This window comes from Melampsora larici-populina, assembly GCF_000204055.1.
Source record: "Melampsora larici-populina 98AG31 unplaced genomic scaffold MELLAscaffold_13, whole genome shotgun sequence".
In the NCBI taxonomy this organism is placed as follows: domain Eukaryota; kingdom Fungi; phylum Basidiomycota; class Pucciniomycetes; order Pucciniales; family Melampsoraceae; genus Melampsora; species Melampsora laricis-populina.
Window position 1 is genome coordinate 1,927 of NW_006768777.1, and position 25,463 is coordinate 27,389.

The window sequence follows — 25,463 nt, forward strand, 5'->3', positions numbered from 1 at the left end:
ATGCAAAATCGACTCTTGGTGACCTCAAGAATGTGTTTGCGCTCAAGACTCAAGTGCCTGACAGCCAGATTCCACCTACTTTGATTTATACTAGTACAAGAAAGAAGACAATGACCGCTTTGAAAGTCCTCAATCAAGCACGAGGAGTTGTAAAAGGCGAATACAACCCTATTAGTACTTTTGGTCGCCGCTTTCATTCAAATACAGGTCCTACAGATAAGATATCTGCTATTGCTGACTATGCGAAAGGCCTTTATCCGGTCATTGCATGTACATTGGCGCTGGGACTTGGCCAGAACTGGACAAGGGTCCGTCAAGTTATTCAGATGGGGAGAGCAGATGCTGCGGCTGTTTCCCAAATTATTGGGCGCTGTGGACGTAATGGGAAACCCGGAGTAGCTGTGTTCTATGTCGAAAAGAATCGAGTCAAAGGAAAAAACTCAGTATCTGATTTCAAAGGGTTGATAAAGTTTTCTGATGATGACCTTATGGATGGTTTGGCTATAACTCCAGTATGCTTACGAGTGGCTTTCACATTATCCAACTTGTACGTGTACTCTTTTGCAAATCCGAGAGAATAGACATCAGTTTCTAATTGGTTCGATACAACTGCATAGAATTGGAAGAATTCCGATGCGCAAAGACGAAGATATCTACGTAAAAGAGAAAGCGAGACAATCAAAAGCTGGCATGTGTGAATGTTGCTGCTCTAACTGCAAGCCTCAGCTGAGCAAAAAGTTGGTGTCGAACATGAAGTGGCTGACAATTTCAAACTTCGATGATGCCATAAGAAATCCGGACATTTTGGCGAATACGGCCCGAGATGTTTCCAACATCAATGTAGCTAATCCTACTGAGGACCTGGACACCGAAGTGGATCCTGATGCGCCAATAACAAATCAAAAAAGTAATGGTCCACCTCCTCGACGAATGGAATTGAAGCCTTTGGCGGAGATTCTCACTCGGACCATTGAAGATCATCATTTGTTGTTGATGGAAGATCAAGATCGTCTGAAGCCTTCGGATTACATTGATGAAGACGACATTTGGAGGATCCTGTACAAGATATATACAATTGATGCTATTGATGATGTATTCAAAATCCTTGGCTGTGATATCTTACCGGGTGGAGTCGAGAAAATTTACAAATGCATTGCGGAATGGAAGTTGGACAGTGTGGGTGTTCAAGCGATCCGTGAAATGCGTACACGGGAAGCTGCCATAAGGGTCCAACAGGCTGAGACCCTTGCTAGACTTCAAAAGCAACAAGAAGAGCGAGAGAAAAAGGCTCAAGAAGCACGTACATTAAAGGAAGAAAAGAAAAAAAGGCTTAGTGTAGACCGCCTTGCGGAAAGCGCTGCAAAGAAAATTCGGAAAGAAGAAAGTCAAAAGCGAAAGGATTCAGTAGCACACGCAAAAGCCATTCAAGAAGCAAATCGAGCAGCAAATGCACGAATGATTGCAGGTTTGGCTGCTGGGAAATCTATGTTTGTTTCAAATATTTTGTAATCTTTGGTTGATGATGAGCTAATTCAATATTTGCAGGACTCAAGTCGAAGCTGAAGAAGAAACGATTCGACTGAAAGATGCAACTCGTGATAATGGAGAAGCATGTTGAAAACTCATATGAACCATTTCCTTCATACAATGAAGATGTTTATTTAAGACGCACATCACAGCATTTGTTATATTACATTTATTCATTATCAAAAATATTGTAAAGTCGCACCTAATCATGTACTTGGTTACAAATTATACCTATATATATATATATTTAATCAATTTAATCTTAATATATCAATTTAGAATTCATATGATCAACTGAATGATTACTCCACATCTGATCCATGATCATTTCCTTCAGTATCATTATCACCATCTTTGTCTGAACTAAGATCCTCCCCTGCAGCTTGTTGCGCATGTGAACCACCAGCTTTCGGCCATTTAAACCTGCCGAGTTGATTATCTCGAGCGAACCCGCGGAGCTTCTTTAGACCCAGTTGATACATGTCATCCGCTCTACCTCCTCGTACCTTTGAACCAGGGTTACTTGCGGCCATTTGATGCTGGTGAGCCATTCGAAGGAAAGTTCTCAAAGTTGAATGATCGATAGTGTTTTTGTGTGATTGATACACATCGTTTAAGCCGGAGCGACCTTTAAGACGATGAAGCAATTCGCGTAGCTGAACAGATTGGTCAATACATGTATTCAATGTGACACAGCTGATACAACGATGATTGCATAATGAACTCACCAGAGGAATATTAATGGAATATAGGTCTCGGAGTCGTTTAATGGAAGTTCCTGCACCCTGGATAAGCAAAGGTTATCATCAGTATTGGACCAACGATCGAATGATACAGAGCTCAGTTAGCGCTTACCACATTATTATAGAAAAACTTGAGCCAGAAGTTTTGAACTTCAAGGTAGAAATCTTTGGCTACAAAATGACCTGCACGCCCACTAGGACATACAAGTAAGTTGTATTTGATGATCTCTGCAATGTCTGGTGGTAAAGTTTTATTGAGTAGTACTATGAGGCGTGGGAGGTAGTTGGCGTAGTGCTTTAAGCGGTTCATACCATGAGCCATCACGCTCCAGCGTTTCCACATCCTGATCATCCGACCGACGTCGCCAGCAGACATGGCACGATAAGCCTCGATCACAGTTGCAAAGTCGTGTAAGCGGAGAAGGAGTCTGAGTAATTCCTCATCACAATTGTCTTCGGCATTCTGAATATCCTTGGGACCGAAATACCGATTGAAAGTTTCATCAATCACATCCATCATCCTCTCCGGCGTCATCTTCACTCGATCTTTCCCTACAGTTTCTACATTAAGTTTCATTACTCGCCTGTAAATGCATCAGCAAAGGTTGTCTCGATCATATTGAAATATAAATTATCAACTTACTGAATACATAAAGTAATGGAAGCTTCATGGAGTCGCTCCATCGATTGCATCATGGCTGTAAAGTCCTTCTTGCTCGTGGGCTTGTCAAATCTTCCTGCCAACGCTTCAATCCCCCTCCAAGCGCCCATATCTTTAACATCAGTATGACTACCCCAGTGCTCTAGTAGGATAGCTTGAGAAATGTTCCACATTACGTGAGCAGCTCCGAGTATCATGAGGATGTGTTGAAAACTTTCGGCCGGAGCGGAGCAAGGATCACGTTCATCGACTACGCTTGAAACTATTCGAGCCGTTCCCAAGTCGCCTTCCCAGATTTGCGCTCGGCTGGCGTACTTCTCTTTGGATAAGCCGGTTTGATGTAACACTGCATTGTATAAATCACCTACACCAGCAGTTGAGTTGTCCAAGGCTGACATCATCTTCAGCATCATAATGTCGGGTTTTTCAGTGGGAAGTTGCTTGACTTCGGGCGGGTATCGATATGGAATCATCTTTCCATCAATCGGTTGGGCTACATATTTAATTAGAACGTGTGAAATTTGAGATTTCAAAGTAAGATTCCAGTCTTTGATTTCGGCTGGTGTGGGCGTAATGTCTGTAATACTGATAGGTTGCTGCTCAGATTTGTTCAAGATAGCCTGCAGGTTCTCAGCAGTGAATACATCGTGATCAAGAGGGATTCCTTCAGGTATTTTCGGCCGATGTATGTAGCCCCAAGAGCCGTTACACATGGTGCTGTCCTTCTGTACGGTAGGTGTGTGTACATGTTCTTGGAAATCGATATTGTTGAGGGTGATGAAAGGAGCTAGCCAATGCTCCTCGCCCATCACCTCAATCAATTTAAGCTTCAATTCGTGTCCTAAGTGTTCCAAGGCGTGGATTGCGGTCTTTTGATTGACTGAGAGTCCCATGTATTGAAGGTAAGCATTGACATGTTCCGAGACACCACAAGCAAGCATTGTTAGACCGTTTTTGACTTGAAGTGCATTAACTCGTCGATTGCAAACATTTGCAACCATCGAACAGATAGTTCGAGTCACCTGAAATGGAATGAAAACTAAAGTCAGTGTGTATTTCGTTAATTTTAAGTGAAATGATGAACATGTACTGAAGTACTTCAATTCTTGATGTTTTGTGCTTGATCACCCAATTTTTTCAAAACAGAGCCGTCCCAGCTATGTACATATTTGTTATCATCGGCCAAGGTTGAAGCTTCCATGTCACGAACATCTTGATCCACCAGTGGTCTAACGTCGGAGTTTTCTAAGGATTCATCATCTGAGCCTAAATGATTGAGATCTTGATCAATAGCATGATGAGTTTTTTTCGATTGGCTAGAAGAATTGGACTTCAAAGATGGATTAGAAGTTTTATGCTTTGATTTTCGTAGATCTGCTGCTTGCACTTGTGCCTCTAGATTATGAGTAAATACTGATTGAATTAGATTGTATAAGAAAGGCATCGAACTCTCAAGGATATTGTCTCGTTCGTGTACAACGGCCATATCAAACATCGAAGGTGTCACCTTTGAGGTATTGATGTAGAAACCGTTGGGAACGCTACCAGACGGTGGCTGTTGGTTCTTGGCTAAAATAATCGCCTACACACAGGAATGTTAAAAAAGTTATATAATTTTATTACTTCCTGAAATGACTAACCTGAGATAAAACCCACTCCTCCCAAAACTCCCGACCTCCCTTGTTCTTCACAAGGATGTCTCCGATGACACTAAGTAATCTGCCAGTCGACTCAATACCAACACCCGTAGCCCACCTGCTTCGAGACTTCACAATTTCCGGATCGCTGGATGATAACCAAGCTTTGATAAAGCTTTTGGGTTGAAGGTGGTTGTCCTCGATACACGTCACGATGCGCTGTAATGCTTTTAAAGACACCGGTGTTGAACCCGGGCCAGAAGGCGTTGGCGTAATGTTGAGACTTTGAGCCATAAATGACAATGTCGATGGTGATAATATGAACTTCGAGGAATTTGGAAATAATAAAAAACAAAGGTTCCCCTCGACGTTGATGAAACGTACAAAGATATGTCTGGAGTTTTTGACAATTGAACAAAACAAAACAGTATCATTTATAATTATTGCCTGCACATCAAATTTCGATTTCAAAAAATTCTTGTGGTTCTTGAGAAAGCTAGGAGGGAGATATGGAAAATCTGAAGAGGCAGTCTTGAAGGGGATGGTTCAAGGTATCTCCAGTTGAAAGGGGCACGGGGGTTTATTGAAACGAAGTGGGTTTTTTTGCGGTTTTAAAAAACCTCTCCGCCAAACTCAATTTGAAAACCCCCTGTCGAGCCACCAAGCCCGGCTTATAATTCATAAGTCCCTCTCCAGACCCCCGAGCTTGTGAGGAAAAAGGGTCTGACTGAGGGTCTTAGTTAAGTTAGTCGCAGAGGGGCTTGTTCAAGCTAACCTGGAGAGGGACTTGCGAATTATCAGCTACTTTTGGTGTGTCGACAGGGACCCGAGAAGGATCGCTCGGGTAAGTTCTCTATACAGTCTAATATCTCCTGTAGTTCATACAGTACGTAAATTCTGAGTAGAGCAAATTGATCAGACTTCCCGAATGAACAGCTTTGCTATTTGAACAAAGGTCAAACTGTCCTCTTGCTATTGCAAGAGGATCGAGAAGAGTTTTTTGAGTCGAAATGAAATTTGAAGAGCAATTAAACCAGTTTAAACTAATTTAAACTGATTTAATCACTTTCAAAATGATTGGTCAACATGATGTTGAGGTAAAGTGAGCATCAGAAGCTTCAAAACTTCAACTTCTCATCGATTCTTTTGGATGTCTCAACGCACCGCCGCTAAGAATGTTAGTACCCAGGGTGATAGTTTACCTGGATGCCAGGATGAGTCTGACGTGGAAGATGAAATACATCAACCCACAAAAACCACTCCCACCGGCCGAGTGGCGTTATGTGTTTGTATACGTCGTGAATCTAAAGAAGCACTTTATCGGAGGATTCAAGATTTGTTTCGAAAACGATACAATCAAGAAGCAAAGGATTTGCAGATTAAAGTAGTACAGTTACTAGTCAAAGGGTACGATGTATTCTTTCACGCCGGAACTGGTTTCGGGAAAACCAGGATTGCAGAAATATTCTTCTGGCTGCATGGCACACGTTCAAAGCCAATCTATATAGTTCTCAACCCTTTGGATGCGCTAGGGGATAATCAGGCATGTGCAACTTGATCATTTTACAGTGGTTGATGCAAGCTTACCCTTGTTTCATACTTGGAACGGCAATTCAGGTGACTGAAAAGAACTCTGTTGGTATCACTTCATTCAATTGTACAGCCGAGACTTTTACGGAGAACACCGTCAAAGAGATTCAGAATGGTGATTACACCGTCCTGTATGTGGTATGTTGGGTTCAAAGTTCAAACGTAATGACTGTACTATAATGGCGACTAATATTCCAGGAGATTTGATCTATACAGAGCCCGGAAATCTTTCTACATAACGAGCTCTTCAAGATTATGTATTTTGCTCAATGGTTTTGAGATCGTTTAATTTTAAAGGTTATTGATGAAGCCCATATGATATATCGGTGGGGCATGGTTGAGAGCGGGAAAAGGAGTAAGCCTTGGATGAAGAGTATTCAGGATACCAGCATCTTCCGTCCCTCGTATGGAAATATGGGGATGCGATTAGCGGCAACCGATAAAGTGCCAATGCTTTTAATGTCTGCTACGTGTCCCCCAGTTCACCGTCAACTGATTTATGCAAATCTTAAAATCAAAAAAGATGATATTCAATATGTGGAAGGTGAACTAGCTTGGCCAGAGATAACAATTTTGCGATTGCCAATGCAAAACGCAAAATCATCTCTTGGTGATCTCAAGATGGTGTTTGCCCCCAAGACCAAAGTTTCCGACAACCAGATTCCACCGACTCTGATTTATACCAATACACGAAAGAAGACAATGACAGCATTGAAGGTACTCAACAATTCACGAGGAGTTCCAAAAGGCGAATACAATCCTCTTAGTACTTTTGCTCGGCGTTTTTATTCCAATACGGGTCCTACAGATAAGATACGCGCTATTGTTGACTATGCAAAGGGGGTTTATCCAGTCATCACGTGTACATTAGCCCTAGGTCTTGGTCAGAACTGGACCAGGGTGCGTCAAGTTTTCCAGATGGGAAGAGCCGATGCTGCTGCAGTGTCCCAAATCATTGGGCGTTGTGGACGTAATGGTAATCCAGGTTTAGCTGTGTTTTACGTTGAAAAGTATCGAATTAGAGGCAAAAATTCAGTTGCCGATTTCAAAGGCTTGAAAACTTTCTCCGACGACGACCTTATGGATGGTTTGGCCATTACTCCAGTATGCTTACGAATTGCCTTCACATTATCTAACTTGTATGTAATCCCATCTGTAATTCTAAGAGGATGAAGATCGGATTCTGATTTGTTGTATAACATATCTACGTAGAATTGGAAGAATTCCATTGAGTGAAGATGAGGAAATATACGTGCAAGAAAAAGCAAGAGAAGAAAAGGCAGGGATGTGTAGATGTTGCTGCTCGAATTGCGAGCCTGAGGCAAGCAAAGTCTTGGCCACAAACATGAAGTGGCTTACCGTTTCCAACTTCGATGCTGCAATAAAAAACCCAAAGATTTTGTTGGATTTGGCTTGTCATAAGTCAAACATCGATGTGGCTAATCTTGCTGAAGAGGTAAACTCCGAAGTAGATCCTGATGCACCAATCATCAATCAAAAACCCAACGCTCCTCCTCCTCGTCGATTGGAATTGATGCAGTTGGCAGAGGAGCTCATTCGGACCATCGAAGAGCATCATCGAGACTTGATTGATGATCAAGATCGGCTCAGGCCTTCAGATTATATCGATGACAACGACGTTTGGAGGATCCTAAATAAGATCTATACAATTCAGACTATTGAAGATGTATTTGAGATACTCGGCTGCGATATCTTACCAGGAGGAGTTGAAAAAATTTATAATTGTATATTTGAATGGAAGTCGGGTAGTGTTGGTGTTCAAGCAATGGCCGAAATGCGTGCTCGAGAAGCAGCTACCAGATTAATACAGGCTGATACACTTTCTAGACTTCAAAAACAACACGAACAAAGAGAGGCAAAGACTCTTGAAACACGTACTTTGAGGGAAAATAAAAGAAAAAGGCAGAACATAGATCGGCTTGCGGATACAGCTGTGAAACAAAAACGGAAAGAAGATAATGATAAGCGTAAAGCCTCTGTAGCCAAGATGAAGGCCAATCAAGAAGTGCAACGCGCAGCCAATGCTAGAATGATTGCGGGTTTGGCTGCTGGAAAAACAATGTAAGCTCCGATTACTTCCTGTTCACTTCGGTGATGCTGAGCTGCTTACATACTTGTAGGGAAGAAGTCGAAGTTACAGAACAAATGATCAGCTCTCAGAATTCTGAGAAAGAGAATCAAACTGGCCCTTCATTAAACATATGACCTATTTTTTAGACGACTTTGAAGATCAGACTCATTTGTATTTGTCTCACATTTCCTTTGTTTGTTAAGACAAATATGTTGTATTTCATTCGTCCAACATCAAATACTCTGTAGAGTTACATATATTCATGTACTTAAATCTTAAATACACTTCATATCCAATTAACCACGCAACTTAATAACAATGTACCAACTGATTTTAATATATTAAAAATGAAATAATGTTTAATCTGAATCAGATCCATGAGAATCATTGTGACACTGTCTATTTTCATCTTCATCCAAACTAATATCATCACCTGCAGCTTCTTGAGCGTGTGATCCACCCGCTTTCGGCCAATGAAATCGCCCTAGTTGATTATGACGTGCAAAGTCTCGTAGCTTGTTGAGTCCTTGTGCATACATGTCATTGGGCAAACCTCCTCTCAGGGTAGAACCAGGGGAACTAGCGGCGATATTGTGATGGTGAGCCATTCGCAGAAAGTTCCTCAGTGTTATATGATCGATGGTGTTTTTATGCGACTGATACACGTCATTTAAACCTGAGCGACCCTTGAGCCGATGGAGAAATTCTCGCAGCTAGAGCAGGTTGATGAACACATGTATTCAACGTTACACATCCACAGCTAACGTAACCATCAATGTATTGGACTGACCAGTGGGACATTGATCGAATATAAATCTCTGAGCCGCTTGATGGACGTTCCAGCCCCCTATATATACAAAATTTAGTGTAAGTATGGATTTTGGAAGAAGGATCAAAAGATAAAAAGCAAACTTAGAGCTGACCATGTTATTATAGAAAAACTTGAGCCGGAAGTTTTGAACTTCAAGGTAGAAATCTTTGGCTACAAAATGACCTGCACGCCCACTTGGACAGACCAGCATGTTGAATTTGATGATGTCTGCAACGTCTTGCGGTAGAGTTTTATTTAGTAAGACTATGAGGCGTGGCAGATAGTTTGCGTAGTGTTTTAATCGATTCATCCCGTGAGCCATCACGCTCCAACGTTTCCACATTCGAATCATGCGGCCGACATCTCCGGCGGACATTGCACGAGAAGCTTCTATAACTGTCGCAAAATTGTGTAAACGGAGAAGTAGTCTTAGTAGTTTCTCGTCATTTTCGGACTCAGCATTCTGAATTGCCTTGGGACCAAAATACTGATCAAAAGTTTGATCTATCACTTCCTTCATTCTCTCGGGTGTCATCTTCACTCGCTCTTTCCCTACAGTTTCGACATTAAGTTTCATAACTCGCCTATAAATTGGTCAGCAATGGTGAAATTAATAGTATTTAAAGGAAAATCGACAACTTACTGAATACATAATGTGATTGATCCTTCATGGAGTCGCTCCATTGAACGCACCATCGCAGTAAAGTCCTTCTTGCAGGTAGGCTTCTCAAATCGGCCCGCTAGAGCTTCAATTCCCCTCCACGCACCCATATCTTTCACATCGTTCGGAGTACCCCAGTGTTCCAGTAGGATCGCTCGAGAAATGTTCCACATGACGTGAGCAGCACCAAGAATCATGAGTATGTGTTGAAAACTTTTGGCAGGAGCAGAGCAAGGATCCTGTTCATCGACTACACTTGAAACTATTTGCGCAGTCCCCAAGTCACCTTCCCAGACTTGAGCTTGGCTGGCGTACGTTAATGCACCGACCCGGCCCGGAAAAACCGGGTTGGCCCCGGGACCGGGACCGGGTCAAGCGGGTCTCGGCGCGGCTCCAAGGAAGATTGGGCTGACCCGGTCTGGCCCGTTGATAGGAAAACAGGCAAGTTTTGGTGAAATGATCTGCAATTTCCACAGAAAATGATATCATTTCTTCATTTAGTCAAATTATTATTCACTATTGCTGCCATACAAGGCTTTTACAAAGGTATCTGAAGCCCAATTCAGGATTTGAGCCTGCCCGGCGTCAATTTTGTGAGTTATTTGTTACTTTCAAAGCGCACATTGAGTTTGAGCTACCGGACCGGGTCGACCCGGTTTGAAGCTGGCTTGGTCTCGGGCGAGCTGAGAATCTCCGGGTCAGGGCCGGGTCGATGCATTAGCGTACGTCTCCCTTGATAGGCCGGTCTGATTTAACACCGCGTTGTATAAATCACCAACACCTGCAGTTGAGTTGTCAGATGCCGACATCATCTTCAACATCATAATGTCGGGTTTCTCGGTTGGAAGTGGAGTAACTTGAGGCGGATATCGGTATGGAATCATCTTCCCATCAATCGGTTGGGCTACATACTTAACTAGAGTTTGTGCAATCTGAGATTTTAAAGTTAAATTCCAGTCTTTGATTTCGGTTGGTGTTGGTGTAATATCCGTAATGCTGATAGGTTTCTGCTCCGCTTCATTCAATATGGCGTTCAACTTCTCAGCAGTGAACGAGTCGTGATCCATTGGGATTCCTTCCGGTATTTTCGGCCGATGAATGTAACCCCAAGATCCGTTACACATAGTGCTCTCCTTCTGTACGGTAGGTGTGTGAACATGTTCTTGAAAGTCAATATTGTCAAGAGTGATGAATGGAGCTAACCAATGGTCCTCTCCCATCACATCGACCAATTTCTTCTTTAACTCTTGTCCTATGTGTTCCAAGGCGTGGATTGCGGTCTTCCGATTGACGGAGAGCCCCATATATTGAAGGTATGCATTGACTTGTTCGGACACACCACACGCTAGCATTGTTAGCCCATTCTCAACCTGGAGTGCATTCACTCGTCGATTACATACATTTGCTACCATTAAACAGATAGTTCGAGTAACCTGAAACAGATTTAAACACCAAAATCAGTGCGTATCCTTAACTGAAATTATCAAGACGAAGTACTGACTGAAATACTTCGATTCTTGAGATTTTGTGCTTGATCTTTAGACTTTCGAAAAACATAGCCATCCCAGCTCTGTACATACTCGTTGTCCTCACCCAAAGTCATTCCTCCAAGACCACGAACTTCTGAATCCTCAAGTGGTCTAACATCGAAGTTGTCTAATGAATCATCATCTGAGTCTAAAGTGTCATTATGTCCATCGATAGCAGGTTGAGTGTTTGATGATGGGCCAGATGGCTGAATACTCGAAGAAGTATTTGAAGTTTTGGATTCTTTTGATTTACGCCGTGACTTTCGTAGGTCTGCTGCTTGTACTTGTGTCTGTAGGTTATGAGTAAAGATTGATTGAATCAGACTATACAGGAATGGCATCAATTCTTCAAGGAGGATGTCTCGATTGTGAATGTCGGCGTGATCGAAATTCAATGGCGTGACCTTTGATTTATTGATATAGAAACCTTTCGGAACACTACCAGATGGTGGTTGTTGGTTTTTGGCCACTTTGATCGCCTGATTACAGATGTTGATAAATAGAAAAATTAGAACAATGTGACTATGATCTCGTGAAGTGGTATCACTAACCTGTGATAAAACCCACCCGTCCCAGAACTCTTGACCGGGCTTGGTACTCAAGATGATATCTCGGATTACGTTAAGCAATCTACCAGTTGACTGCAGACCAACCCCCATGAACCACCTGCGTTGAGACTTCACAATTTCCGGATCATTTGACGATAACCAACCTTCAATGAAACTTTTTGGTTGAAGGTGATTGTTTTCGATGCATGTCACAATACGTTGTAAAGCTTTTAATGAAACTGGTGTTGAACCTGGCGCAGAAGAGGTTCTCGTATTGGCGAGACTTTGAGACATAATTGAAATTGCTGATGAGGTGGTAATATCAACTTTTATTTCGAAATGAAAAAAGGCAATGTTCAACCTGACGTTGATCAGACGTACAAAGATATGTCTGGATTTTTGGACAATGGAACAAAAGTGTTAAGTATAATCTTATGAATACAGGACTTATTGCCTGCACATCAAATTTCGATTTCAAAAACTTCCCACAGTTCTTGAGAAAGCTACGAGTGGGATGTGGGAAATCTGAATAGACAGATTTGAAGGCAATAGCTACAGGTATCTCCAGTTAAAATGAGCATGGGGGTTGATTGAGAGTAAGTGGGTGTTTTTTCGTTTTGAAAAAAGCTCTCCGCCAAACTGTCATTTTAAAGGCCCTGCCGACACACTGGGGAAGGCCGATAATTCCTAAGTCCCTCTCCCAGACACCGAGCTTGTGAGGAAAAAATGTCTGGGCCACTAGAGGGACTTAGTTAAGTTAGGTGATCAAGTGTTTTACAGACTTTGATATGGTTGTTGCACGCCGCCTTGATATTTCTTTTTTGTCATCCAAGCTTGCTAAGTATAAGGTATCTCGGCGTGCCCATAATGGTACATCCTTCCACCACGCCGGGTGAAGGGAAATGTATGTGAAGTTTTGATGAGACTAAACATTGCTGTGCTGCCAGTCTGTGCAACAGGCAAGGTTGCGAAGTCATATTGACAAAGTCTACAGTTGTACCGGAAATGTAAGGGCCCGTTCGGCTGTTTTTTCCAAAAGTCGTTACACAAAAACCAATTTTCATTTTGCCCCATTTTCAAGGGGCAAAATGAAAAGCTGAATTTTGGCTTCTTCATTTACCGAACAGTCAACCAAAAAGGTCAATGAAAGATCAAAATGATCATCATTGACCTTTTGATCACCGTTCGAGTGTTTGGTAACGATCATTCAAGAACCCTTTGTGACCAAAACTTGAAATTCAAACAATCACACATTCACCCATCCATCATGGTCATCGAAGACCCCCATCATTCTTCAATTATACGTACATTCTTTGATACTTGTTTGTTCAATGAAAGTTCTCAATTCATAATCAACTTGATTGAAAGAGTTAAAAAGACGACAAGAGTTGTTAAGAGACGTCAACAAGGGTTGTCACAAGACAACGATGAGAGTTCTTACAAGAGAGTTGTTATAGATAGACAAGAGAGTTATCAAAAGACAACAAGAGTTGTTAAAAAACGGACGATCAATCGTAAGGCAAAGACGAAGACGATGATAGGGAAGAAAGGTGGATGGGAGAGGGGTGTGTGAAGCATTTAAAAGGGTGGAGGGGTACATAGAAGATGGGGTGAACTGTGAAATGATTGATTGAGGTGGGGCAAAAGCTACTTTTCGTCTCAAAAACAGCCTCAAGGCTGATTTTGAAATTGAACCAACTTTTGATCAAAAGTAGCTTTTGATTTTGATAAACAGAACTTTACCGAACACGGGAGTTTTTGACCAAAATCAAAAGCTACTTTTGGTCAAAAGTGCTTTTTGGTTTTGGTGAAGCTTTTGGACAAAAGTTACTTTTGGGTTTCAGCCAAACAGGCCCTAATATTGGTGGAACCGGTAGGTGAGAACTGGGATTAGGTCAAGCTTGGCAAGGGTCAAAGTGGAATCATCCAAGGATGGTTGCTAAGGGGCTGCACAATCTGTACTAGGGCTGTGGCCCGGGCCCGACCCTGACCAACTGGCTTTGCCCGACCACATCTCAATGGTCCACATGGCCGGGCCCGGGGTCACGAGACTTAGCCTGGCAATGCTCTGAAAGGCCCTGCGGGCGTCTCGGGCGCCCGACCCGACCGGGTTGCCACTGCTTTTCTGGTGACTAAGCCCATCAAAAAACAATGTTTGAATGAAAAAACAGGTGACATACAACTTACCTGCCAGCTGATCATCACCCATTGCCCCTGCCAAGCCTCTGGGCTCAACTTCTGGCCCTGCCCTGAGTGAGCCGAGCTGTTTTTGGAAGCCATCGGGTCACATCAGGTCCGGGTCTGGTCGCGAGGCTGGCCCTGAGCTTGCAGGTCCAGACCACAGCCCTAATCTGTACATGTCTCACAGTTGTACAAATCCAACACATGTGTGTATGAAAAGGGTGTGTAGCACATAGCTACAAAATTTCACAGGCCTTTGAGTATTCTGCATTGTATGGTGAGTTGAGCATTAAGGGGTTTCAAGTTTGAATTTTTTATATGTTTTTTTAAAAATTCGGTCAAGTTTTATACAAAACCATAAGATTTTAAACTTGACCGTTTGTAAAAATCCAGCACGCTGGATAATTGAGGTCGTAAAAGAAACTTGACCGTTTCAATACCCAAGCTTTTAATAACTCAACCTTGGAATAAAGTGCTTGGTGCTGAGGTTCTCTTGGAAATCCGAGAAACCCTTTCTCCTCATGTAAAGACAGGTAAAGAAGAGAGGAAAAACTTGTCTGAATAATTTTTATAAGCGTATGTTTACGCTAAATTTAAAACGGGAGGCGTAAAAAGGTTGACTGTTTTAAAAATATTTTACGTAAAATTTCAAGTGTCATACGAAGTCCTGTCTAAGATTACAGTCCTGCGTGACTTTTCCAATGTCCTGTCAAGTCCTGTGTGACTATCTCCTATGTTCTTATTTCATTTCATACTTACATAATATTTCATATTTCATTTCATAACTGTCTGCTTAGAGCATCCCCAACGGTGGCCTGTAAACGTAAGAAACGTAAGGTGTATTTGACGTTTACAAGGTTGGGTCAAAAAACGTGCATCCAACGGTCGTTCAATTTCTCACATCTGGCCACGCGTGTGAAACTCCTTTTGAGGGATACTGGGTTTCACACGTCATGACCTCTATGCCTCCGGGGTCATCTCGAAACAACCAGATGACAGGAATTGTGATGTATTAGACACAATGTAACCACGTGTGCCAATGATATTGGCAAGATATCTTATCAAAGATAACAAAGAACACCCACAGCACAAGCAATCGATTGATTGTGCTTGGTGTTCATTGCGCATTAGTACCACTATGAGTACATCTTGACCACACACATGAGGGCAATCCGAATGGCTTACCCAACCACACCCTGCATTGACAGAGAACTTGCGAGCAGTATATAAGTCAAACTGCTATTCTTACTAACGTCCACCCCTGCCTCCATCCCTGTTCATATTATTTTTGTTATGTGGTAATCGTTGTTACAAAGCCCTTCATATTTTAACAAGGCCTATCATTTTAGTTTGTCACATCCTTATAAATCCCCACTCGCCTCCCATCCACATCAAAACTTTAAGCTTGTTATTCTTTAGTCTTTAGACATGGCCTCTAATGAGTCTTACACATCTAGTCAACGTGGCTTTGCTCACTCAAATGCCGTCAACAGTCCTGCCAATGGTGAGTGAGGATTTTTGTACTTCATGTGATGTGTATGATGCCAATACCATTTGGACCTATCTCCAGATCTTGGTGTTCATCGCGGCGCTGGAGTTTCCTATTCAAGCAACACCAACACCATGCGAACACCTGATCATGGTTAGTTAACTGGTCATCTCCGTGTATCAGCACTTGTACTCATGTCTAACTTTGCTTAAAACTCAGGTCGAGGAGGTGAAATAACTTCCGTTTCACAAGGTCATCACTTTGGATTTAGTGTTCGTCCATCTAGCGGCCCACATCCCAGCCCTCTTTCAACGTACGGCCGTGAAGAACAGGTCATTATTCCTCATTCTGGCAGTCAACTGCGCGGCGGAGGCTCTGTTTCAAGCCGTAGCGACTACGGCGGTCCTCCCCCTCCTTCTCAGCGCAACACTAGTTCTCACTACAGCAACCAACTCTCTAACCGTTGTCTATCTGTAGATTTGATAGAACCAGATTTTCAACCTTTCCCTTATACTCAACAATCTAGTACACCTATAAATACTCAACGATCATCACAAAGCCAGTCAACAGTCCTATCAAAACGATCACACTCGGCTCGAACCGCTGCTTCCAATGAACCTGATGCTCATGCTGCTCAACCTGGTCCTGGCGGTGGTCGCGGTCCCACCTTCAACAGGGCATCGCTAGAACAGCTGTGTAAATCTTGGATCAACATTTCCGAAGATTCTGTTGTCGGAACCGATCAGAAGGGCACTACCTTTTGGAAGAAACTCACGGACGACTTCAACAGCAGAGTTTCACCTTCTTGTCATCGCACTCTCAAGTCACTCGAGTCTCGCTGGGGTACTCTCAATCATGCGCTTGCTAAATTTGCAGGATGCCTACAACAGGTCCAGATGATTCGGGAGTCTGGTAAAGGTCCTCAAGATTAATTTGTGGATGCGTTAGATCTGTACGCAACAGACATCGGTGGAGAATTTAAATTTGTATCGTGTTTCGAGATTGTCAAATCATCACCGAAGTGGCAATCAAATTCCACTGTTCTCAAACACTTGGGGAAATCTGGAGTTGACCATGACTATGTACTCCCCCACAACCTCTTATCTTCCGCTGGAAGCTCTACTAGTTCAACTAGTTCAACTACCACTGTCAACCTCAACAGTTTACCTTCTATGGAACGACCTGAAGGTAATAAGAAAGCTAAGCGCAATCGAAATGCCAAACCTCACGATGAAATCCAGCCTCAAATTGTGATCAATCAGACTAACCAGCTCCGTGTAACTGAAAGGATTGCCGAACAAGGTGAGCGGGCCACAACCGCTCTCGAAAGGATGGTAGAGCTTTCTGTCCTCACGATAGACACGTCAAACCTTGATGAAAGAACCCGGGCAGGTATTCAGGCAGCCAAGGATAGAATCAACCAAAAGAACGAGGCTCAACGTGATGTTTGATTACTAGGAGTTACGGTGGTTATGGGTCATCTTGGTTTTGTTATCTTTTTTCAATGTGTCATGGTAGTTATGGCCCATCTTTGCTTACTGTGCCGTCATGGCTGTGCTTGTACTTACGCGGTTGTACTGGACAGCCTGCGTGTCTCCTGCGTGTATTTTCTTGATCCTGTTTCCCTTACAAATAGCGTCCGTCTCTTCTGTCCTTTCCTTTTTCTTCATTCATCTATACACACTCGCTTTGTTTACGACCTTTGGCTAGCTCTCTCTCACTTTTAGTACATAGTGTATATATCTGTTGTCCATATAACGCCATTAGTACATAGTGTATATATCTCTTTCCGCACCTCCTCAATTCAAAGTTATAACGGATAATGTCATCGACAAGTTCAACTGGATACTCTGAGGTTAACACCTCTAGTTTACCTGAAGGCAAGTACCCCAATTGATCTCGTAGTATGAAGACCAGATTAAGTTAACTTAGTACTCGTAAACAGTCACTTGGTTACCCATCATGTCAGGCTCTCGCATGATTTTCAATGGGTTTATTCCAGCACGTACTTATTTTGAACATCGTGCTCAATGGGAGCCTCTTCCCTTGGCGCAAGTTGGATTCGAAGCGACTGATCATATAGACCCGCAACTACTTGTAAACACCACAAACACCACACCTGATAACGAAGTTAATAACGAAGGTACGTCTGTATAATCTGAGCTTGATGATGTTATGGCACTATAATTGACTAAATAACCTCACCACAGCTCACGATGCTGTTGATCAAGAAATCGAAGTGGGTGATGTGATGGACATCAACTCCAGCCCTCGAGCTCAGCGATACATTCGCCGCAATTCCAACCAGTCAGTCCGCAATGCGAATGTCATAGATCTTACGCTCAGCCCTCGAGTTCGACGCGAGATCGAACGGCTTGAACAGTATCATCGCACTCGCGGAGTTAAACAAGAGATGCGCCGGATAATCAAGGTGGTCCAGGACAAGCGCAGATCAGAGTTTCGCCTGCTCCGCGAGGCGCTTGGTGAGGTCTATGCTTACAGTGGCCCATACCTTGAAAAGACGGGTGATAAAGAAGCTGCTGCTGAATTGATACGAGGAGGAGCTTTAGGTGCCGAGTTTGTCCAAGATTTTGATAACGACGCCAAATGGGCGTGGCTTCAAATCCGCGTTAATGCCTCCAGAGATAGCTTTTGATTTTGTGGATTGGTAGTTTTTCAAGTTCCTTTTCATCTCATCACGTATATGTTCATCTCAATAAATGTCTCGATAGTTCCAATTGGGTCATTTCTAGTCTAGTCTGCTTGTAAATAATGTGGATTTCAGTTCATCACATCATTTTATCTCATTAAGTACAATTTGATCTTGTTATGGAGTTAGTTCCTGTCCGAATGATCCTCTGAATGCTTCATGACTTGTGCACAAGTCAAAAAGTTGTGAGCAAGAGTTAAAAAACAACTGAGCGTATCAATTATACACATTATACACAAGTAAAAAACAACTGAGCGTATCAATTATACACATCATACACAAGCCAGCGAGAAAAGAAAAAAAGGACTAATGTCGAGATGAAAAGAGAAGTGAGTGATTCAATCAAACGTAATTAAACGAGAGAAATGTTTGATCAAATATGGGTGAAAAGGAACATAAACCAAAAATGTTTATACACACTATACACATGAACAAGGCGGACAAGGAAAGAATGATACAAGGGAAAAATGAACATGGATCAACTATTGACTAAGGTTCAGCAGAACATGTAGAGTTAAAAAAATCAAACATAACTCAGAACAAGGTGATCAAAGAGAGAAAGCTATACAAAATGAAATGAGTTAAATCTAAATAACTTCCTCAGCAGCGCCAAATACCTCCCATAGGTGTTCTACCAAGTCGTCACGTAAATTTCAATGAGCTTGTGGGTTTCAAAATGCAGTACGTCCTTCTTTGAAACAGACATAAGTACGAGGAAGTCGAACGGGTGGGTTAGGAAAGGGTCCATATTGGTGTATATTGTTTGCACCTTGAGGTTCATCGGACTGATCCTCCACGATCATGTTGTGCAAGATGATGCAACAGTTCATGATCAACTCCAGGTGAGCCGGCTGCCACATCCGGCAAGGTCCTTTTATAATTGCAAAGCGAGCTTGAAGCACACCAAAAGTTCGCTCGACATCCTTGCGCACAGCTTCCTGGACTTTAGAGAAGAGCTGTAGAACATAGTAGGACATATAGTCAGCTTAGCCGTAAATCATTATCAAATCACTTGAAATAATTACACACCTTTGGTTTCTCATCTTGAGGACTACTGAAGGTCTTAATAAGCGTGGCCCAGTCAGGATAGATGCCATCCGCAAGATAATAAGCGGTCTTGTAAACTGAGCCGTTGACTGTAAATTCGCAGGGGGGAGCGATTCCTAAAGCTAGATCTTGGAAAAGGTGAGATTGGTCTAAAACGTTGATATCATTTAAACTTCCTGGCAGACCAAAGAACGAGTGCCATATCCACAGATCATGAGTGGAAACAATTCAAGAACAAGAGTCGGAGAACCCCCTTTGCCACTATAGTGACCCTTCAAACCTGTTGGGCAGTTCTTCCACTGCCAATGCATGCAGTCGAGGGATCCAAGCATACCGGGAAAACCTCGATCCGAATTGATGGCCAGGATTTTTTCCACATCTTCGGGTGTAGGTTTGTGTTGGTACTTATCTTTGTAAGCAACAATCAATCCCAAACAAAATCTTTTGAGAGACTCGATAGCCGTTGATTCCCCAATACGTAGATATTCGTCTTGCGCATCAGCAGATGTTCCGTAGGCCAGTTGACGAAGTGCGGCGGCACATTTCTGGTACGGAGATAGACCGGGTTTGCCTGCAATGTACGTTCACATTAGTATTAGGACAAGCTTTGAAAGCAACAATTGAAAAACACTAATTGACTAACCAGTACAGCCATTCCTTTGGGTGAAGTAAGGGTCCTGTTCACCCAATTTCTTCGCAATACGGCAGAATAACCGTCGACTCATTCGGAAACGTCTTCTAAACATTCCTTCGCCATAGACTGGCGAAACGTCGAAGTAGTCCTTCAGTAAACCAAGGTTTCGCTGGAATGCGTCTCTAGGCAAATTAGGAGATCTGCCGGGATAAGAACCACCAGGGCCGCGAGGTATGTGTGATACAAGGAGGTAAGCTTCCACTTCTGGGGAGTAATTGGCCAAAGCCGCAATGAATTGCCTTTGATGGCCAGCGCATACAGCGTATTGAGCTAAGAATTGGGGAGTTATTAAAATGTTGTTCATTTCGAAAGCAATATGAGTTGTAGATAGGATATGATTATAGACAAAAACTGAAGATAGACTGAAGATATACAAAAGCAAATGGAATGGGTAAAATGATGATTACAAGAAGCGAGATGAGAGGAACTGTTTATATGTACCATATGCACTGGACTCGTGTTGATGAGGTTGTATGGTATAACCACTGACAACTCATTCCATGTCCGAGATTCAGCAATCATATTGCACAATCTAATCATCACACAAGTACCTCGCACTTAAGAGGTGTTCCTGCGATGAAAAGCTTGCTTGTTTCTAACCAAGCCCGAGGACATTGAAGATGATTGACTTGATATTCTGTGATATTGTATCACCGATATCGTATCACCACTCTCAAGGGGAGAGATAAAGTCAATGTGATATTGATTACTCTTTATTGGCCTCGGCGTGTGCGTTTTGTCAGCTTTTGGCAGTGGTCCAATTGTCAAAGGCCTTGTATCCATGTGCTGTTGGAGTGCACTGCTTTATGAAGGGCTCATACAGCTACCTGTACGCTTAGAGAGGTGCCTGTACGGATGTTAGCGGGTCCAAACTGTTGGAGATGCTCTTAGCAACTTATGCGTCATGTGACATCTAGCAGTGTAATACTTACTATATAAGCCAACTGGAACAGCGCAGGAAAGGTGCTCTCTCTTCACCTTTCCTTGCTTCTTCTCTTGCTGTTCCAGGTAGGCAATAGTTTCATCTTTCACTCGTTATCTTCATTATTTGCAATAACAAAGATCTAAACCTTTCCTTGCTTCTTCTCTTGCTGTTCCAGCTTGCTTCGAACCTAAGAGGTTATGAGCCCGTCGTTACCTCCTGCAGTACAGATCTGAAACTCTGCGAATACATTCTAAATCTGTAATCAACTACATAGTAACTTTAATCTTCAGTCAAACTCCTCTTCTCTCTATTATTCTCTATTCTTCAATTCGGAAAGGTCCGAAGAATTTTTTTTATATCATGTCTGTCTCCACGGATGACTCGAAAGAAATCGGAGTCACCGGTATAACCTTCCTCAAGCCACCAGGCGACGAATCCAACTACCTCGACTGGGAATTCAAGGTTGAACTGGCCCTTGAGGCAGTTAAACTCTCCTATGTTTTATCACCGATTGCTGTCAAAGATCGCTCCAACAACTGGAGTGATGACAATACGAAAGCCTGTGCTCTCATTTCTAGAGCTATTGAGGATGGAAATCTGAAATTCATCAAACCTCATCGACGTGACGCTGCCGGTATGTGGTCCGCCCTGCGACTGGCTCACGAAGATTCAACCTTGGGAGGTCGAATGCATCTCTTGCATAGACTAATCACCACTTGTATGGAAGGTGATGATGTGGAAACTCACATCAATGCTCTCCACCGCACTTTTGAGAAACTCGATTCTCTCATTACCGATGATGCTCCCCTTACCGTTGATGAAATCTTCTCGACTTCTATCATGACCTCTCTTCCATCCGACTGGCTTCCTTTTATCACACCTTTAATGCAACAAACTACAGTAGTTAATTTGGCCACTGTTATTCGCGCTATTCAAAATGAAGCGACACGAAGAAAGACTTCGTCCAATCTCCTGTCACCTTCTGATGTTGTCGCTGCTCGAGCAAATGCGACTCCACGTTCATCTTCTACAGCTCCTCCATCTTCATCAAAGCCTTGTAACACCAAATTTTGTACCCACTGTGAAAGATCAAATCATGAGGTACAAAACTGCTGGATCCGTCAAGCGGAACGAGAAAATCGATCCTCTTCTTCCTCACGAGGTGGATCCAGCTCAAACCGAGGAGGACGCCACTCTTCATCGAATCGATCATCTCGTCCTCCTACAAAAGCCGGAAGAACCTCTGTAGTAACTCTAGACTTCAGTGACGATGAGTCTTATTTAGTCGATGATGAGATCATTCACTCTCATTCTGCTAAAGTCATCAATGTGAACTCGGCATCTTCGACTGACTGGAACATCAACTCGGGTTGTTCTCTTACGATGACTCCACACAAAGACGACTTGTTCAGTTTTGAAAAGACCAACAAATCTATTCAACTTGCGGATTCATCATCAATCCCAGCCACTCACTTGGGCTTGACTGTTTTATCTCTCAATGATGGAAATCATCAACATCAAGCTGTATTAGTGCCTGATCTTCAAGAACCTTTATTATCAGCTTCATCTTTATGTGACGATGGATTTGTTGTCATCTTCAAGAAAGAATCATGCGAGTTCTATCACTCGGATCAAGTCAATTTCACTGAAGCTCCTATCGGAAATGGCTACAGAAAAGGAAACCTTTACTACCTTCCTTCCAAGGTAGCTTCTTCTAACTCAAACTCGACTTCACTCAAAGAAACTAATTTATCTCTTCTTGATTGGCACAACAAACTTGGTCATATAGGTCTGAAGCCCTTAAAGACACTCCTCAAAGCTCACAACGTCGCTCCACGAGTTATGAATCAAATTGATGTCCAGCAATGTAGAGTATGCGTTGAGTCAAAGATGGCTAGGCATTCTTTTAAGTCAAGAGCTGGTTATAAAGCGTCTACAGTTGGGGAACTGATTCACTCAGACGTTTGTAGTTTTGAAGTTCCTTCTCGAGAAGGGTTTAAATATTTTGTAACCTTTATCGATGATTACTCTAAATTCACTATTATCTATCCTATGAAATCAAAGAGCAATACATTTTCTTGTTTTAAATCTTTTCGTTCCAAGTTTGAACTTCGCCTGTCATCTCCAATCAAGAAACTCAGATCAGATAACGGAGGAGAGTATGTCTCAAAAGAGTTTGCGTCTTTCCTATCCGAAGCTGGTATAGAACACAATCCAGGACCTCCACACTCCCCTGAACTCAACGGTGTATCTGAACGTATGAACAGAACCATCTGCAATCACATAAGGTGCTCGTTATCCAGCTCAGGACTTCCTAAATCTTTCTGGGTAGATGCCCTTAGATACCTCGCTCATTCTCTCAATTCAATCCCTTGTTATACCCCTGCGGGTTTTCTCTTGCCATGCTCTTTAGTATCTATTCCCCCTGTCAGCTTATCCAAGTCTCATCCCTTTGGCTGCGAGGTCTACTACAAAATCCCTGAGGCTAACCGTAGGAAGTTAGATCCTAAAGGAAGTAGAGCCACGTTTCTTTCCTACTTATCAGACGGAAATGGATATAATGTGTGGGATGCTACTAAATCAAAGCTAGTTAAAACATGTGATGTCATTTTTAATGACACAATTTTTCCTTCTCTCTCTAAATCGTCAACTCCCTCTCCTCAGTCTGCTCCGGCAGAGATACCATGGCCTGTTCGTGAAAAACCGCTCCCCTCTCTTAAACACCGTCGTCTATCTGTTTCTATTCACAACCCTGCCAGGAGACCTATCACCCCCTCTATGTTTGATAATGCACCCTCTACCCCAGTTTCTCTTTTTCCTGTTACCAAACCATTGCCTTTTCTCTCACCTCTTTCTGATTTATCTACGTCTGAATTTCCACCGCTACCGTCAAACCCATCTACTCCTCCACCGGCAGTCACTCCTCCACCTTCTCGCCCGTCACCTACTGTCAGCGTTGTACCAAGCAGAAGACAATCAACTCCACCTCGAAGAAATCCTCCGAAAACGAAAGTACCTTGTGTTGTCAACTCTCCAGTGTCTGACACGAACTTGCAGCCGACCATTCCTGAAGCTTCTCTATTGCCTCCTGCTCAGCCACCTGCACCTCAACCTTCTCCAGTCCCGCCTCCTCGACGCTCTGCGAGGAACCGAACTCAACCAGATCAACTTGGGAACTACGTTAAATCGGCATCATCTTCCGACCAACAGGTGGATGACACGCCGAAAACGTGGAAACAACTCCTACGCTCACCTAATAAGGATCGATGGCTAAAAGCTGCCGACGATGAGTTCTCTTTGCTCATAGGGATGGGTACCTGGAAGTTAGCTCCCAGACCACAAAAACGAAAAATCATCCGTTCGAAATGGGTGTTTAAGATCAAAAGACGTGTTGACAATACTGTGCTGAAGCTCAAGGCCCGTCTCGTTGCGATGGGCTATTCTCAAATCGAGGGTATTGACTGTGATGAAGTCTTTGCACCAACCACCAGACTCGAAACTCTTCGTTTGGCTCTCTTGCTGATGGCTTCCAAGAAATGGAAAGGCCGTCAGGTGGATATCAAGACAGCATTTCTCAACGGCCACCTGGACGAACCTGTCTACATGAGCCAGCCTCCAGGTTATGAAGACCCTCTCCACCCTGACTGGGTGTGTGAAGTAACACGATCCATCTACGGTCTCAAACAATCACCGCGTCAATGGAACCGAGAACTTCATGGAGTCCTCATTGCTCTTGGTCTCACTGAATCTAAACATGACCCGACTCTATATTTTCGACTTGAGAAAGGCAACTTGCTGGTCTCATAACAGTTCATGTACATGATCTCTCTGTAATTGGTCCTGACTCTTTTGTTTCTTCTTTAATTTCTAATCTCTCTTCTCATTTCCAAATTTCATCCAATACTGAACTTCATCATTTTCTCTCTCTTAATATTTGTCGTGATCTTACTAAAAATCTAGTGTACATCAATCAAGCTCATTATATCAAAGAGCTTGGTGATAAATTTCTTTCTTCTTCTTCTATTCATTCCTCTGTTGTCACTCCTACCGATGCGTTCTTCAAAGATCTCCTCCCTCGTCAAACAGATGAGCAACCTTCCTCTGGACACTACCAAAGTCTCATCGGCGCTCTGTTATGGGTAGCACAATGCACTCGTGCTGACATATCATTTGCAGTTAGCCGCTTCTCACAATTTCTTCAAGACCCCTCACAAGCACACTGGCTCGCTGGTTTACGTGTCCTCAAATACCTTGTATCAACTTCTCATCTTTCTCTAACACTCGGAGGAGACCCGTCGATCTCAGGATATTCCGACTCAGACTGGGCTGAAGATCGTCATGACCGAAAATCAACCACTGGATATTCCTACCGATGGGGAAGCGGTCCTATCTCGTGGAGATCTCGAAAGCAAGCAACAGTCTTGCTGTCTAGTACAGAGGCAGAGTACAAAGCTCTCTCCGACTCGTGCCGTGAAGGACTTTGGCTTCGTAACCTCCTTTCTGAACTTCATCTCCAACCACCTAACGCAATACCACTGCATGTCGACAATGAAGGAGCCGAGGCACTGGCCAAGAATCCCCAACATCACTCTCGCACAAAGCACATTCACACACATTA

At 43.0% G+C, this 25,463-nt stretch overlaps 8 protein-coding genes across 8 annotated transcripts; 4 read left to right on the forward strand and 4 right to left on the reverse strand.

Annotated features, from left to right (window-relative positions):
- Positions 1-930: 930 nt before the first annotated feature.
- Positions 931-1,509, forward strand: MELLADRAFT_85128 (uncharacterized protein; the record flags this gene model as incomplete). The annotated part of the gene is made up of 1 exon (XM_007408549.1): positions 931-1,509. The coding sequence occupies one exon, from the start codon at positions 931-933 to the stop codon at positions 1,507-1,509; it is 579 nt and encodes a 192-aa protein (XP_007408611.1).
- Positions 1,510-1,829: 320 nt separating this feature from the next.
- On the reverse strand, positions 1,830-3,644 carry MELLADRAFT_62104 (uncharacterized protein; the record flags this gene model as incomplete). Its single annotated transcript, XM_007408823.1, has 4 exons — positions 1,830-2,223; positions 2,256-2,312; positions 2,759-2,854; positions 3,247-3,644. The coding sequence occupies 4 exons, from the start codon at positions 3,642-3,644 to the stop codon at positions 1,830-1,832; spliced, it is 945 nt and encodes a 314-aa protein (XP_007408885.1).
- A 386-nt stretch (positions 3,645-4,030) lies between these two features.
- Positions 4,031-4,862, reverse strand: MELLADRAFT_105279 (uncharacterized protein; the record flags this gene model as incomplete). The annotated part of the gene is made up of 2 exons (XM_007408822.1): positions 4,031-4,513; positions 4,572-4,862. The coding sequence occupies 2 exons, from the start codon at positions 4,860-4,862 to the stop codon at positions 4,031-4,033; spliced, it is 774 nt and encodes a 257-aa protein (XP_007408884.1).
- Positions 4,863-7,692: 2,830 nt separating this feature from the next.
- MELLADRAFT_85129 (uncharacterized protein) lies at positions 7,693-8,384 on the forward strand (the record flags this gene model as incomplete). Its single annotated transcript, XM_007408550.1, has 2 exons — positions 7,693-8,240; positions 8,300-8,384. The coding sequence occupies 2 exons, from the start codon at positions 7,693-7,695 to the stop codon at positions 8,382-8,384; spliced, it is 633 nt and encodes a 210-aa protein (XP_007408612.1).
- Positions 8,385-8,609: 225 nt separating this feature from the next.
- On the reverse strand, positions 8,610-12,093 carry MELLADRAFT_62107 (uncharacterized protein; the record flags this gene model as incomplete). The annotated part of the gene is made up of 6 exons (XM_007408821.1): positions 8,610-8,963; positions 9,021-9,097; positions 9,479-9,645; positions 10,449-10,974; positions 11,232-11,730; positions 11,803-12,093. The coding sequence occupies 6 exons, from the start codon at positions 12,091-12,093 to the stop codon at positions 8,610-8,612; spliced, it is 1,914 nt and encodes a 637-aa protein (XP_007408883.1).
- A 3,315-nt stretch (positions 12,094-15,408) lies between these two features.
- Positions 15,409-16,920, forward strand: MELLADRAFT_105282 (uncharacterized protein; the record flags this gene model as incomplete). The annotated part of the gene is made up of 4 exons (XM_007408551.1): positions 15,409-15,484; positions 15,551-15,622; positions 15,947-16,111; positions 16,658-16,920. The coding sequence occupies 4 exons, from the start codon at positions 15,409-15,411 to the stop codon at positions 16,918-16,920; spliced, it is 576 nt and encodes a 191-aa protein (XP_007408613.1).
- A 92-nt stretch (positions 16,921-17,012) lies between these two features.
- Positions 17,013-18,318, forward strand: MELLADRAFT_71537 (uncharacterized protein; the record flags this gene model as incomplete). The annotated part of the gene is made up of 3 exons (XM_007408552.1): positions 17,013-17,349; positions 17,415-17,612; positions 17,680-18,318. The coding sequence occupies 3 exons, from the start codon at positions 17,292-17,294 to the stop codon at positions 18,123-18,125; spliced, it is 702 nt and encodes a 233-aa protein (XP_007408614.1).
- A 5,271-nt stretch (positions 18,319-23,589) lies between these two features.
- On the reverse strand, positions 23,590-23,910 carry MELLADRAFT_105284 (uncharacterized protein; the record flags this gene model as incomplete). The annotated part of the gene is made up of 1 exon (XM_007408820.1): positions 23,590-23,910. One exon carries the CDS (start codon positions 23,908-23,910, stop codon positions 23,590-23,592), a length of 321 nt encoding a protein of 106 aa, XP_007408882.1.
- Positions 23,911-25,463: the final 1,553 nt, after the last annotated feature.